Source organism: Ciconia boyciana, chromosome 5, assembly GCF_034638445.1.
Source record: "Ciconia boyciana chromosome 5, ASM3463844v1, whole genome shotgun sequence".
In the NCBI taxonomy this organism is placed as follows: domain Eukaryota; kingdom Metazoa; phylum Chordata; class Aves; order Ciconiiformes; family Ciconiidae; genus Ciconia; species Ciconia boyciana.
The window spans coordinates 624,179-637,611 of NC_132938.1; the positions used below are offsets into that span (position 1 = coordinate 624,179).

At 68.1% G+C, this 13,433-nt stretch overlaps 1 protein-coding gene across 1 annotated transcript; it reads right to left on the reverse strand.

The window, feature by feature from the left end:
- Window positions 1-204: 204 nt before the first annotated feature.
- HSPA12B (heat shock protein family A (Hsp70) member 12B) lies at window positions 205-13,067 on the reverse strand. Its single transcript, XM_072862613.1, has 12 exons — window positions 13,025-13,067; window positions 10,066-10,166; window positions 8,695-8,819; window positions 8,085-8,271; window positions 7,499-7,603; window positions 7,187-7,303; window positions 6,467-6,638; window positions 4,323-4,409; window positions 3,628-3,732; window positions 1,450-1,708; window positions 1,141-1,244; window positions 205-947 (listed from the first exon to the last, which is right to left on the reverse strand). Exons 1-12 carry the CDS (start codon window positions 13,065-13,067, stop codon window positions 304-306), a joined length of 2,049 nt encoding a protein of 682 aa, XP_072718714.1. The 3' UTR covers window positions 205-303.
- Window positions 13,068-13,433: the final 366 nt, after the last annotated feature.

Below are 13,433 nucleotides of genomic sequence, written 5' to 3' on the forward strand. Positions count from 1 at the left end.
TGGGGGGGGCAATCCCCCTTTCTGACAGTCGGACCCCGACCCATTTCTGTGGGAGATGTGGAGCACGTGGGGAGCATCTTTGGGGTGTCCCATGAAAAGGGGGGGCCACCAGCGGGGTCCGGCAGCAGCCTCGCAGCTCGGCCGGGGCCGTGAGCCGCACGCTCCCTCTGCCCGGCTCCTCGTGCCCGTGGGGGTCCCGTGGGGCCGGAGCCCAAAGTGGGGGTGCTGGTGGGGGTCCGGAGCGGGCGGCAGGTTCCCGGGGTCCCCGTCCCTCCCCGCACAGCCTCGTGGAGAGGGGGGGCCTCAGTTGGAGAGGAAATCGATAGTGGCTCGGACCGTCTTGGAGGTGCTGATGTCCATGGCCGTGACCTTGATCTCCGTGTCCCCGAACTGCATGCTGGCGCGGATCTCGCGGCGGCCGCGCGCCGGGCTGCCGGCATCGCCCAGCGCCTCCAGCTCCAGGCTGATGGTGCCGCACTTGCGCACGCCGGGGTCGGTGATGTAGACCACGTCGTCGGTGGCACAGCAGTAGATGTTGATGATGGTCTTGCGCTGGCCCGGCCGGGCCGGGCAGTAGCTGCGTTGGACCACCTCCCCCAGCGCCACGGACTGGTCGACGGAGACGAACTTCTCGAAGATGTCGGTGCACCAGTTCTTGCCTTCCTTCACCAACAGCTTCTCCCGCGGGTGCTTCCCCTCCACGAACTTGTTGAGCACCCCCACGCCGTAGGTCAGGGGGGAGCGGCGGACGCGGACGATGGTGGGGTCGAGGCCGAAGAGCACGGCCCCTTTGAGGATGGTCAGCCCCACGTCTTGGGGGATGATGACGCGGCAGGTGGGGCCGAAGGCCGCCTGGACGGCGCGCTGCAGCATGGCCGACTCCGCGAAGCCCCCCACCAGGAAGAGGAATTTGATGCCTTGGACCTCCGGCTTCTTCAGGAGGTCATCTGGGGAGGGAGGGGGGACGTCGGGCAGGGCTGGGGGCTGCCTCTGCTCCCCTACCCCTGCCCCCGCGAGGGCGGGCACCGGGCACGGCTCGGGGTGCCGCTGCAGGGTGCCAGGGTCCTGGGGAGAGGGGACCCCCCCCCTTGCAGGGGGTCTGGCAGCCAGGCTGGTCCCACGGCCCCCCCCAGGACCTACCAATGTGTTTGATGATCTGGCTGATGGTGGGCTGGAAGAGCTCGCTCATGGCCTCCGAGGACATCCGCAGCATCCCTTGGGACGACCACTTCACAAAGTTGACGCTGGGAAGGGAGAGAGGGTCCGGGGCTGCCCCTCGCCAAGGGCTGGTCCTCCCCTGGGGACCCCCCAGCCCAGCAGACCCCAGAGCAGAGCACCCCACCTGCCTGCACCCTCTACCCCCCCTCCCGCCCAGTTTATGTCCCTCCAGGGCCACGTGTGTCCCCCGGGGTCCCCAAGCCCTGTTCTCCCCCCCAGCCAGGGTCTCACTTGCTCTTCTTGAGGGCCGTCTCCACGTTCTGGCCCCGGTGCTTGCGGTAGAAGTCGATGAAGGAGAAGGGCAGGGAGATGTTGAGGGGGCTGGCGCGGGAGGGGGCTGCCGCCCGCTTGCGAGCCTCGAAGGCGATGGTCAGGTCCACCCAGGCGGCAGGGCGCTTGGCTTTGAAGGTGGCGATGAAATCCTCCCCGAAAATGTGGCACAGCAGCTTCTCGAAGGCCAAGTCCACCCCCACGGCCCCATAGGGACCCCCTAGGGAGCGGGAGGGGGGGGCTGGGTCAGGCAGCGTCCCCATGGCACACACGTCCCCACCACCGCGTCCCCAGACCCCCCAACATCACGTAGCAAAGCCTGGGGTGTTTCTGTGCAAGACTGTGGCCCCCAGCCCCGCTGTAGCCCTTCTTCGGGGGCATCAGGGTGGGGGGGACATGGAGGGGACCCCCCCATCCAGGGCTGGACCAGGGGACAGGGACAGGTCCTGCACTGGCAGGAGGGGCATGGGAGCGTCCCCCAGGAGCAGGGAGAGGGCAGGCAGCGTGGCTGTGGGGACAGCGGTCCCCTGGACCAAAGGGGACCCTGCCGAGGGTCCCCGGGTGACGCTCGGGGGGCTCGGTGCCTCCCTCCATGGCGTGGCTCTGCCAGGCAGTGCCGGGGCTCTGCGGCCCCACGTCCAGCTCTGCAGGGAAGCCCGGGCTGGTGGCCGTCACTCGTGAGCCGCTATTTGGGGGTGCACGGCCGTCACGTGCCAGAATCTCACCCCCCGGGATGGGCTGAGGCCGGGGGCTTTGCGTGCCCCCCACGAGGAGGGTGGGAAGCCCGTGGGCATGGGCCAGGACACGTCCCACGGGCCAGGACACGTCACGGCCCTGCGTCACCCTCCGCCTTCCCTGCGTGCCCAGGTGGCACTGGGGACTGCAGTCCGCAGCACGCAGGGACACCGGTGGGGTTTTGTGTCCCCAAACCAGGGTGCCCTGGGCCTCAGCCTCGGCTTCTGCCCCTGCCCCACCTGCAGCCACCCCCGTACCCCTGTCCCACCCTGCACCCCCACCCTCTCCCACCCACATCCCTGTCCAGCTGGCACCCCCAGCCCAGCACCCCTGGCCCACCTGAGCCCCCTCCAGCCCAAAACTCCCGTCCCACTGGCGCCCCTGTCCCACCTGAACCCCCCCAGCCCAGCACCCCCGTCCCACCTTGTCCCTTCCAACCCAGCACTCCTGTCCCATCGAGACCCCCGACCCAGCATCCCGTCCCACCTTGTGTCCCCCCAACCCAGCACCCCTGTCCCACCTGAACCCGTTTCACCTGAGCCCCCCAACCCAGCAACCCTGTCCCACCTGAACCCCCCAGCCCAGCACTGATGTCCCACCTTGTCCCCTCCAACCCAGCACCCCTGTCCCCCCTGAACCCCTGTCCCACCTGAACCCCCCCAGCCCAGCACCCCCGTCCCACCTTGTCCCTTCCAACCCAGCACTCCTGTCCCATTGACACCCCGACCCAGCATCCCGTCCCACCTTGTGTCCCCCCAACCCAGCACCCCTGTCCCACCTGAACCCGTTTCACCTGAGCCCCCCAACCCAGCACCCCTGTCCCACCTTGTCCCCCCGGCCCAGCACCCCTGTCCCATCGGAACCCCTGTCCCACCTAAACCCTTGTCCCACCGGAGCCCCCCCAGCCCAGCACTGATGTCCCACGTTGTCCCCTTCCAACTCAGCACCTCTGTCCCCCCTGAACCCCTGTCCCACCTGACCCCCCATCCCAGCACCCCTGTCCCACCTTGTCCCCCCGGCCCAGCACCCCTGTCCCATCGGAACCCCTGTCCCCCCTGAACCCCCCAGCCCAGCACCCCCGTCCCACCTTGTCCCCCCCAGCCCAGCACCCCTGTCCCATCGACACCCCCAACCCAGCACCCCTGTCCCCCCTTGTCCCCCCAACCCAGCACCCCTGTCCCACCTGAGCCCCCCCAGCCCAGCACCCCGTCCCACCGAGACCCCCAGCCCAGCACCCCCACCCCACTGTGCCCCCCGCCCCTGCGCTGCTCCCTGCTGACACCAGGTGGTGCCACAGGCCCAGCCACGACCCTGCAGGGGACAAGGAGGGGACCCCGGCCCGGGAGGGGCTCGCTGGGTCTGGGGGAGGGGGGGGGCAGCCCGGGCCTGGGGGTCGCAGCCCACCTGAGGCTTTGTACAGCTCCTTCAGCGTCCCCTGCGGCTTCTCGATCTGGTGCACGGTGAGGTCCACCGTGCCACCGCCGCAGTCCGCCACGATGTAGCGGTCACCTGCGGGCAAGGACAGCGGCCGAGTCGGGGTCCCGGGTCCCCCCCGGCCGCTGTGGGGTGGCCCCCGGCCCCCCAGCCCCGCACCGGGGCCGAGCCCCTGGGACCCCCATCCCGTGAGCTCGGAGCGGCCGCCGGCTGCGCTTTCCCCGGGGGAAAAAAAAAATAAAATGCAGCTTTAACCAAACTAAGGGGTTTTGGGGGTTTTTTTTCCCCACCCAAAAAACAGCCGAAGAAGTTTTGGAGGGCAGGAGGGGGACGTCGCAGCCTTTGCTTGGAACGAAGCAGATGGCGGGACGGGAAGGCGGCAGACGGACCCCGCCCGCGCCAGCGTCATCTGGGGGGGTCAGGACCAAGTGACACCCCCCCGGCAGGACCCTTCCCTGGCGCTGGCAGGGCCACGCTCGGGCTGGATGTCCCCACGCTCATCCCGCGGAGGGGACATCCAGCCCCCCGATCCCCTCGCCCGGGGTGACCCCGGGGGCCGGGCAGCGCCGGTGGGGACTCCTGCTTGTGTGTGTGTCCCCCCCCGATGAATCCTCCCCGGGGGGGCTGGGGTCTGCTGGGGGGGCACTGCCCGTCACCCCTCCTACCTGCCTGCATTTCCGACCAGAGCTCTCCCACTCCCGACTCCACCAGGAAGGTACGGCTGTGGCGGGACCGTCGGAGCTGCTCTCGGGCTGCGGGACAGCGGAGGGGCCGGTGTCAGGCTGGGGGGCACCGGGGCCAGGACCGTCCCTGGGATCCCCCCCGGCGGGTGGGGAATGCTGGGGAGAGGCTGCTGGGGCTGTACTGGGAGCACTGGTTGCCCTCCAGCCGGGACACCCAACATGGCCCCAGCTCCACCGAGGAGTCCAGCCGTCCCGCTGCTCTGCTCGGGGTCCCGCAGGGTCCCAGGGGATCCCACCTCCCCGCGTCCAGCCCGCAGTGCCCCGGGCCTGGGGGTGTCCCTGGGCGATGCCGCCTCTTCCCCTCTCCTCCCCAGCCCGGGTGGGGTTTCCTCTGCTCCCCCCCCAGTCCCGGAGCAGGGGACATCAAACAGCTCGGAAGGGCAGGGAGCTGTTTGGAGAAGGTGGGGTTATCCCAGCCTATTTTTGGCACGCCGAGATGGCTACGGCACACCAACTTCGTCAGCGTCAGCCCCAGGATGCAGCTCAAACCCCTCCATAAATCCGGATGCCACCGCGGCTCGTCGGCCAAACGCGAGACAAGGGCTGCGGACACCGGCAGGTCCCAGCTCCGGGGCTTGGTCCCGGCTGGCCAAACCGGCTCTGTCCCGGTAAAGCCCCGGCTCTGCGGCCGGAGCGGAGGGGACCCCCGGGCTCCCGTGCATGGGGGAGCATCCTGCAGGCGGAGGGTCTCAGCTGGCCCCGGAGCGGCGGGTGGACGCTCTCCCTGTCCCAGGGTTACGGTTACAGCATCGACCGGGGAGGTCGGTGCGGGGTTGGGAAGCCTGAAGGCTTGGCCCGTGTGGAGGGGCCGGGCTGGGGGAGAGGGGAGGCGAGGAGCCGGGGTGGCCGAGGCCGAGCCGAGCTGCTGGGAGGAATCCAGGGCGGCTCCGGCCGAGCCAGCAGAAATGGCTCTGGCTGGAAAAGTGGGGAGAGGGAAGGGGAGAGGTGGCCCAGGGACCTGGGGGGGTGCGGGTGGACGTCAAGGGCGGCTTGGGCAGACGAAAAGGGCCGAGACCACGGGGGACACAGAGCTCGGACGCTTCCTGGGAAAGCAGCCGTCGCCTGCCCCGGCCCTGGGGGTTTGGGGAGGGGGGGAACGGGGCGGGCAAAGAGGGGAGCGAGGCTCCCCAGGGCTGCCAGAGAGGGGACAGCCACGGCCTCCCACTCACTGCCTTGGCACGGTGCCCCACTTGTCTCTGCCTCAGTTTCCCCCCTCACGAGAAGACGCCGTGGGGCTGGGGGTCCCTGCGGCGGTGGAACCAGCCCTGCCCTGCCCTGGCAGGGGGGGTGCGGGATCGCCGCGCTCGCTTTACGACTCCCGCTGAGGACTCGCCCTGGTGCATGCCAGTGCTGCACAGAAACCCAAACGGCTTCTGCCAGAATCGGTCTGGTTTGCTAAAGTACCAGGGAAGGGAAAATTATAGGGAAGGGGATGGGAAAGCGGAAAAGAGCCCGGAGTGGAGGAGGACGGGGAGGGAGTCAGCCCCCCCGGCAAGGGCCCATGGCCCGTGCCTGTGCTGGACCCCGGGGGGGAGCATGGGGGTCTCTGGGGAGAAACAGCCACGCTGGAGAGCCCGGGGGGCTCTGCGTACCCGCTGCCCGTGGGGGCTGCGGGCAGAGCCAGCCTGGGAAGCGGCAGCAGCTCCCCAATAAAAGCCCCGGCGCTAATCAAGGAGCCGTGGTTTCGCTTGGCGGGGACCCGCCGAGGTGCCCATCCCCGTGGGAACGGACCCCCCCTGGGCAGGGGCTGCTCCCAGAGCCCCTCCGCTCCCCGGGCAGGAGCTGGACCTCGGGGTGGGGTGTGAGCCAGCCAGCTCCCCGGCACCCCGCCCCGGGGTTCCCTGTGGTGCTCAGCCCAGGGACCCCACTGCCGCAGCCCGGGCTGAGCCGTGCCCCAGGGCTGCCTCGAACCCCTTCCCCAGCCGCGGCTGCTGACGGACCCTCAAGATCGGGCTTGCGGGACCAGATCCCTGCCTGCTCCGTCTCCTACTATTCCAGCCCCCCACCCTGCCAGGACCCCCTGCCAGTGCCCATCCGGCAGCTCCCGGCCGCCTGCGGCCGCTCACCCTGCCGAAAGCTGGAGTCGATGGCGTGGTCCGGCGCCAGCCCGTTGGCCGGGGGTTTGCAGCTCAGGTCGATCAGCTGGTGGAGGCGAAGTTTTCTGCAATAAATGGAGGCGGCTTCGGGCTCCAGCGCGATCAGCAGCTGCTCCGGGTTCTCCGGGGACACCAAACCAGCCTGTGGGCAGGTCGGGGCGTCGGAGAAGGTGCCGGTGCGCCAGGGCGTCCCTGCTCGCCGTGGCCTCAGGGCCGTGCTCCGGCAGGGCTTTCCCGTCCCTGGCCTTTGCGCATCGCTTCTGCCCGTATAGGTGCCATATGTTGCACAGCAATCCTACGCGTTACGGCTGCGCACCAGGCACCGGCCGTGCCGTAGGGGTGGGTTAGCTCCTGCCCGTCCCAGGGACCCCGCGGTGGCACCGGCACCCAAGGGACACCCCCCATCCCCTGGGGAGCGGTTCCCAGCCCACGTCCCCATCTCCCCAGTCCCCCCCTTGCTGCACACCCAGGTCTGAAATCCTCCCACCCCACCAACGCCGGGTTTCAAAGCCGGCCCGCGCTCAGCAGCCGGAGTCCAGCTTTTGTTCCTTAGGCAACCAGGAGAAGCCAGAGACCCTTCGTTATGCGGGCAGCACCCACAGGGAGAGGGGGGAAGAAGGGACCCCCCCGGAGAGCAGAGCCTCCTGCGAGGGTCACGGCACGGAACAGCCCCCCTGGGGATCCCCTCACCTTGTAGGCAGCCTCCCGCATGAACTGCTTGGCCGGCTGCTTCCAGATGGCGGGCACGGTGATGACCCAGCGGATGGCATCTCTCTCCGGCAGGGACGGGCACTGGTCCTTCAGCTCCTGCCGGGCAAGAAGCAGGAGGTGACCCCCCCCGGCCGGGGAAAGGGGGCTCTCGGCGAAGGGTGAGGAAGCAACACGTGGAGAGGACAACGCGCACGACTTGGACTCCGTTTGGGGAGGGAGAGGAGGGCTGTGTGACGGTGCAGGGAGACCCGGCTCAGCGGCCGGGGTGCCCTCCCCGCATGGCAGCCCTACCTGCACGGCGTGCTGCTTGAAGAAGCGGAGCGCGTGGGCAAACACCTCCAGCGCTTGCATTTTCTTCCCGTTGACAGCTTCTAGTTCAGTTTTCATGGTGAGGTCCTGCCAGGAAGAGCAGTAACAGCAAACGGATCATGCAGGGTGCTGGGAGATGGCCGGCATCCCATCCCGGCTCCATCGGCGAGCCTCGGGCAGGGTGCTCGTCCCCCCTGTGCCGAACAGACCGGCTGGGGCACGGGCACCCGAAGCCCCGCTCTGCAGCCGCATCCGCCTGCCCCGAAGCAGCTCAGATGGGGGGGAACCAAAAATTCACCCCCCTGCAAAGGGCTAAAACGTTGCTATGTGCGAGGCGTGCGTAAAGCAAACGGGGAGCTGGGTGAGCTCGGCTGGGACGCTGGTGATCAGAGGTTTTGCTTGTAGCCCCTCTCCAGCCCTCCCGGATTTCTGCTCCCCCCCCCGGTGAACCCCTCTCTTTGCTTTCTGCACAGTGGGATAAATCCCTGGGGCCCGCTCAGCTCACGTCCGGCCCGGCCAGGGTCCCCGCGGGTCCCCTGGGGAGGTGGGGACAGGAGCAGGGACTTACACTGGTGCTGTGAATCTTCATCTTAAACTTCTCGAAGTAGAGCCAGTCGCGGGCTTCCTCGGGGTCCAGGTCGTGGTAGTAGTCCCTGGCAGTGTAGCCGAAGCTGTGGAAGATGCCCTCCGGCGTCAGCAGGAGGCTGGTGGGGGTCTTCTGGTTGGCCACCCCCGGGTCCCCTCCTTCCCATTTCCTGCAAACGGGAGCCGGCAGCAGCCCGTGAACCTCAGCGCCGGAGAACGGATCCCGCCCCATTTCATTTATTTATGTGGGCACAACCTCAAGCACCTTCAAGAGGGACAAAGAAGGGACCGCCGTCCCTGGGAAGGCTTTAATCCCTCGTGCAGCCCCTTGCAGGGCTCCTCCGCACCCGCGCGGGTCGTTACGACGGAGCGCTAACGAAGAGGTGCTCTCGCCCCGTCCTCCCGCTCAGCGCGAGACCCGTTTCACGGGCTCCTTCCCAGCGCTGCCAGGCAGCGTCCCTCGCCCGCCGTGGTGCGGGTGTTCGTTGCCCAGCCCCAGCCCTGCCTCCCAGCAAGGCGACTTCCAGCCGCTTCGGGCAAAAAGTCCTCGGGCAGCCCCGGGAGCGGCTCTCGGGCCCGCGGCTGCTCCTCACCTCATCATATGGATGGCCTCGGGGTCGCTGGAGAAGCTGAAGGCGTAGCCGCTGGACGTGGTGCCGAAGTCGATGGCCACCACCACGGCGAAGGAAGGGGTTTGCTGGGAGCGAGCCTCGCTCCTCTGAAACGCAAGGGCAGCCGTTAGGGACGGGCTCTGTCCTGGGGGCGAGCATCGAAGCAGGGCTGGCTGCTTCGGGAAAAGGGGTAAAAAAAAAATAAAACAACTCGTGAAGGGGTTAATTTTTCCCGGATCGGGTGCAGGCACTGCCCAGGGAATGCTGAGAACAGGGAGCAATTCCTCCTCCTACGCAGCTCCAAATCACGGAGAAGAGGGACTGCCCGCGCCGGGCTCGGGGGTCCCTGCGGGGTCCCTGCGGCAGTTCCCAAAGTCGGGCCCGTGGGACAAGCCCCGGGGAGGGGGGGGACGCCCGCAGGCTCTGCCCGCGAGGGCTGCCCGGGCTTGGCGGTGGGGGTCTGCGTTTCTTCCCGGGTTGGGGTGGTGCTGAGCCCTCCACACTTGGACCCTGGCAAATTCTAGCTGAGATTCCCCAAAACCTTCCCTGCTCCCGATCTCGGTCCAAGGGACCTCGTCCCAGGTGTCCCCACGGGTCACCCAACCGAAAACCGTCCTGGCCCAGGTGCTTTAGGGTGCTGCCTCCTACAGCTGATGCTTTTCTGGTCCTGCCTTTGGGCCCCCATCCCTCGCCTCCTGGCCGGCCCCCACGACGGAGGTGGCAGGGAACGGCGATGCCAAAGGAGCCGCGAAGACGCGGCGAGCCCCATGCCCGTGTCACCGCCCCGCGCCACCGCCCTCGCCTGCCGCAGCCTCGCAGCACGCGGGGCGGACACGGAAAGCTAAAAGCCCTCATTAACTTTTAACGTATCCGGATTTGATAAGCGCAGACATTAGCTTGCCACGAAAAAAGCCGGCGATTAGCATGGGTGAAGTGGTTGTCTCAGAAATGTGCATGTTCGGGGAGCTGCAAGGACAGCGAGTGCCGGGGAGGAACCGGCTCCGGCACGCTCCCCGCCTGCGTCCTTCCGCACCGGGCACTCCCCCGGGACGTTCAGGTAGGAGCGAGCTGAGGCCAGGAGCTTTGCAAGGAGTTAAACTTATCCTGGTGTTTCCTCCGGCTCCTCTCCTGCGCTGGAAAAAACCTCAGTCCTGTAAATCCCCCAGCTAAGGGGGGATTTGGGCCCCGGCGATAGACGGACCCATCCTCCAGATACCGGGGTGTGCGGTGGGGGTAGCACAGGGCGGGAGGGGAGGCGGGGGGGGGGGTGAGCACCGATCAGGGATGGATCAGAGGGGGCAACGCCGGGGACACGGACCCCAGCAGCCCCGGGGGACCCCGTAAGTGCCTTACCGGCGACTGGGAGGGCGTCAGCGGGGCGATGCTGCAGCCGTCATGGGGCGTCCCCGGGGAGCCGGGAGGGGACGGCGTGGGGCACCGCTCGCCGTTGGCACCTGGGGACACAGCAGGGTGAGGCTGGGATGGGAAGGGGCCCCGGCCCCTCCTGCAGACCCTTCCCCAGGGTGAGGGCAACGCACGACATCCCGATGAAGACGCAGCCGGTGCGGAGGCAGGTTTGGCAGCGGAGGGGTCGGAGTCGCTGCGGGGGCTGCTACCGGTGGGCTCCACACGGGGCAATTCTGGGCTTGAGGGGCTTCCCACGCTTTTTTCAACCATGTGTAAGGAAGGATCTAGTCAGCACTGATTAAATTAGCAAATGAGGAACCCCTTGGAGATGTCCTAAGGAGGTGCAGGTACCGGTTGCACCTGGTGTTAGCACTGGTGAGCTCACAGGGATCCCTCCCTCCAGGTATGGGGCTCACACAGAGGATGGGGACAGCGGTCAGAGAAGGGCCGCAGGACTGAGGGACCTTCTCCTCCGGGACTGGGGGACGTCAGGTCTCGCCCAGCAAGAAGATGGGTCAGGGTGAGTTGGCCATGGTGTTTCAGGGAGGGGTTCAGCTCGCTGGTGTGGGCAGGCTTTGGTGATGAGACATGGGCTCAATGTCTTCTCCATCCCCGGAGAGGAGCTGGCACACCGAGGCGGAGTCGCCTCATCCCGAAGCCGGTATCTAAAGTCAGGTGAAGCTGCAAGCCCGGTTTCTCCCCATTGACTCTACAGAGACCCTCGGTGGTGACTGCAGACGGAGACGCTTCCCCTGCAGATGAGCAGACCGAGGTGGGGTGGGTCCCGCCTCGCACATCAGAAAGGGATCAGAGAAGTGGAAGGGCCGTGGTCTTCGACTGGCAAAGGAACAGCCGGGTCTAATTCCTTGCAGCTGACAACAGAAGAGTCAGGACTAAAAACCCATGACGGGTTTGTAGCAGTAAGGGACGCGGTGATTCTCCAGAGCTGCCTATTTTTAAATCAAGACAGCCATCGCCGCATAAATACACCCTAGTTCAGCTTGGCAACGGCTGGCAGGGACGACCGCAAAGGATGCCAGAGCTGCCAACCCGGTTTGGCAGAGACCCGGTAACTCCTGCGCCAGCCCGCGGTAACTCGAGGTTTAGCCCGAGTGGGGAGCTCAGGGAGGCTCGTGCCGTCTCGCGCTGCGGTGGGACGCGGGGACGGGCGCCGTGGTGCAGCGGCTGCGTGGTCACCCTTGCTCTGTGGTCCCTGGCCCCGTGGGGCTTTCTTCCTCCTCCTCCTCCTCTTCCTCAAGACGCCAGCCAGCTCTGCATCTCCTCGGGTGACCCCCCACCAGCTCAAGCCTTGTCCCGGGGATCCCCGTTAATCCCAGTGTGTCGGCCCAGGCTGGGGCCGCCGCAGCAGCCCCGGTGGGACGCCTGGCCCCCAGCCCAGCCAGCGCCGGGACGGAGCGAGCCCCTGAGCTGTCCCGCACGCCCCGGTGCAGGGCTGCCTGCTGCCTTGCACTCCTCTTGCCACATGGCTCCAATTAGCAGAGGGGATTAATCATCCGCCCTGCGAACGCACGAGCCAATGGACCAGCTCCAGCCGTTGGCGGGGGGCAGCCGGAAAGGGGATGGTGCAGCTGATGGAGCGGGGCCGCCTTTCCCAAGGGGCTCGGCCAGCCCCGGCTCTGGCGGGGGTACGGCCGTGCTGGGAACGGGACGTGGGGTCCGGGCGGTGACACCGGGGAGGCCGAGGGACTGTCCACCCCACGGGCTCTGCCGAGACCCACGCTTCGGGCTTGCCTCCCCGGCCAGGCGGCTCCGTGCCGGGAGCCTACGGGATCTGGACCGCAGGAGCAGGGATAAGCAGCCGCCCGCTCCCAGCTGGACCCCGGAGAGGTTTGGGGCTGGAGGAGGCTCCTCGGTCTTTCCTCAGAGAAGCGTAAAACTCCAGCTCTCCCTCTGCCCGAGGGTGCCGGCAGCTGGTGTCTGCGTCCAGGCAAACCCACCCCAGCTCCCGCTGCGACTGGTTTGCACCAGGATGCCCAAGGGGCATCTCCCTAAATCCCTCCGGCAGCTCGGGAGCCCCAGAGCCTGCAGCGGGGGTGCTCTGGGACCCCCCAACAGCAGCAGCCGTAGGGCGGGGGCCGGGCTCAGCCGCATGGGCACCCCCCATCCCAGCAGCGGGGGTCTCGGCTGCTCGGTCTTTGTCTCCTCGGCCGAGCCGCTGGCACGTCGCTCAGCCCGGGCTCAGCGCCGCGGTGTCGGGGGTGGCACTTTGCCACGTGCCCCCGGGAGCTGCGCCGGCGGGCTCGCCGCTCCCTGCCGCGACACGGCTCCGGTCCCTTCACACCTGCTCCGTAAGTGCCTTTTGCTGTATCCCATGTCTGTGCCATGAATATTTGATCCCCGACAAACGGGAACGTCTCTCCGGGTGCTGTCCCCTGGCCGCGGGGGAAAGCATCGCCCAGGCCGGGCGGGCAGCCAGCAGCTCGGCCGGGCTTCGAGCTGGGGCTCCGGAGACCTGGGGCCGTGGGGCCGTGCACACGAAGCATCTTCCCTGCGGGTCCAGAGCCGGAGCCGGCACCCGCCAGCATGTGGGCACCGGGCTCGCAGTGATCTAGGGGGGGCCGGGGGGACCCCGCAGGGGGTTAATTCTTGCGATCGCCTCTTTGCTCAGGCTGCTCCCCGGCTTGTGCTCGCAGGGTCAGGTTTCCTCGCCGCAGCTGGTTCTGGTTACCCCAGCGCGGGAGCGGCGCGGGGGGCTCCTCCGTGCCGCGGATGGGAGGATGATTGCGGAGGGGACGGGCGGCTGGGGGGGACGATGGGGGGCTGCCCGGGTGCGTGGGGAGGCGAAGAGAGAGGGGCCCGGAGAGTCACGCTGCCGGCGGAGGGATGGGCCCCCCCCCACCCCCTGCCGTCCCCGCCGGGCACCCTCCCTGGGGAGCAGCCTTACCCATCCTGAGACTCTGCATCCCGGGCTCCAGGAGCATCGCCATGGTGGCCTCGCCTTCCTGGCTGCAAGGGAAGGAGGAAGGATGATGGGACGAGCGTCCGAGTGCCGGGGTGCTGGCTGCCCCCTCGGCAGCGTGTCCGCGGGCTCCCCTCCCCCCCCCGCGCGTGGCTGGGTGAGCCCAGGCTCGAGCCCCCCCCCAAGACCCCGCGGGGACAGGGCTGGCTGTGAGCCCGCATCCCCCGGGACCCCGCAGGAGCAGGGGCCGCGGGTGGGAGACCCCAAACCCCGGGGGCTCAGGTTGCAATAGGGTGCAGGAGGGTGGGGGTTCAGCCTGTACCTGTGGTGGGGGCTGTCCTGGTTCAGTGACACCCCACCGGCACCGACCAGGCGCTGGCCCAGCCTCGGCGGG

What these genes read in the sequence shown, in the direction of transcription:
- HSPA12B (XM_072862613.1), bottom strand. Translation starts at nt 13,067, where the DNA reads ATGGCGATGCTCCTGGAGCCCGGGATGCAGAGTCTCAGGATGG. An exon ending in CTGGTCGGAAATGCAGGCAG is followed by an intron (nt 3,733 to 4,322) that starts GTAGGAGGGGTG and finishes CCTTGCCCGCAG; the next exon opens with GTGACCGCTACATCGTGGCG. An exon ending in ACGGCCCTCAAGAAGAGCAA is followed by an intron (nt 1,245 to 1,449) that starts GTGAGACCCTGG and finishes CTCCCTTCCCAG; the next exon opens with CGTCAACTTTGTGAAGTGGT.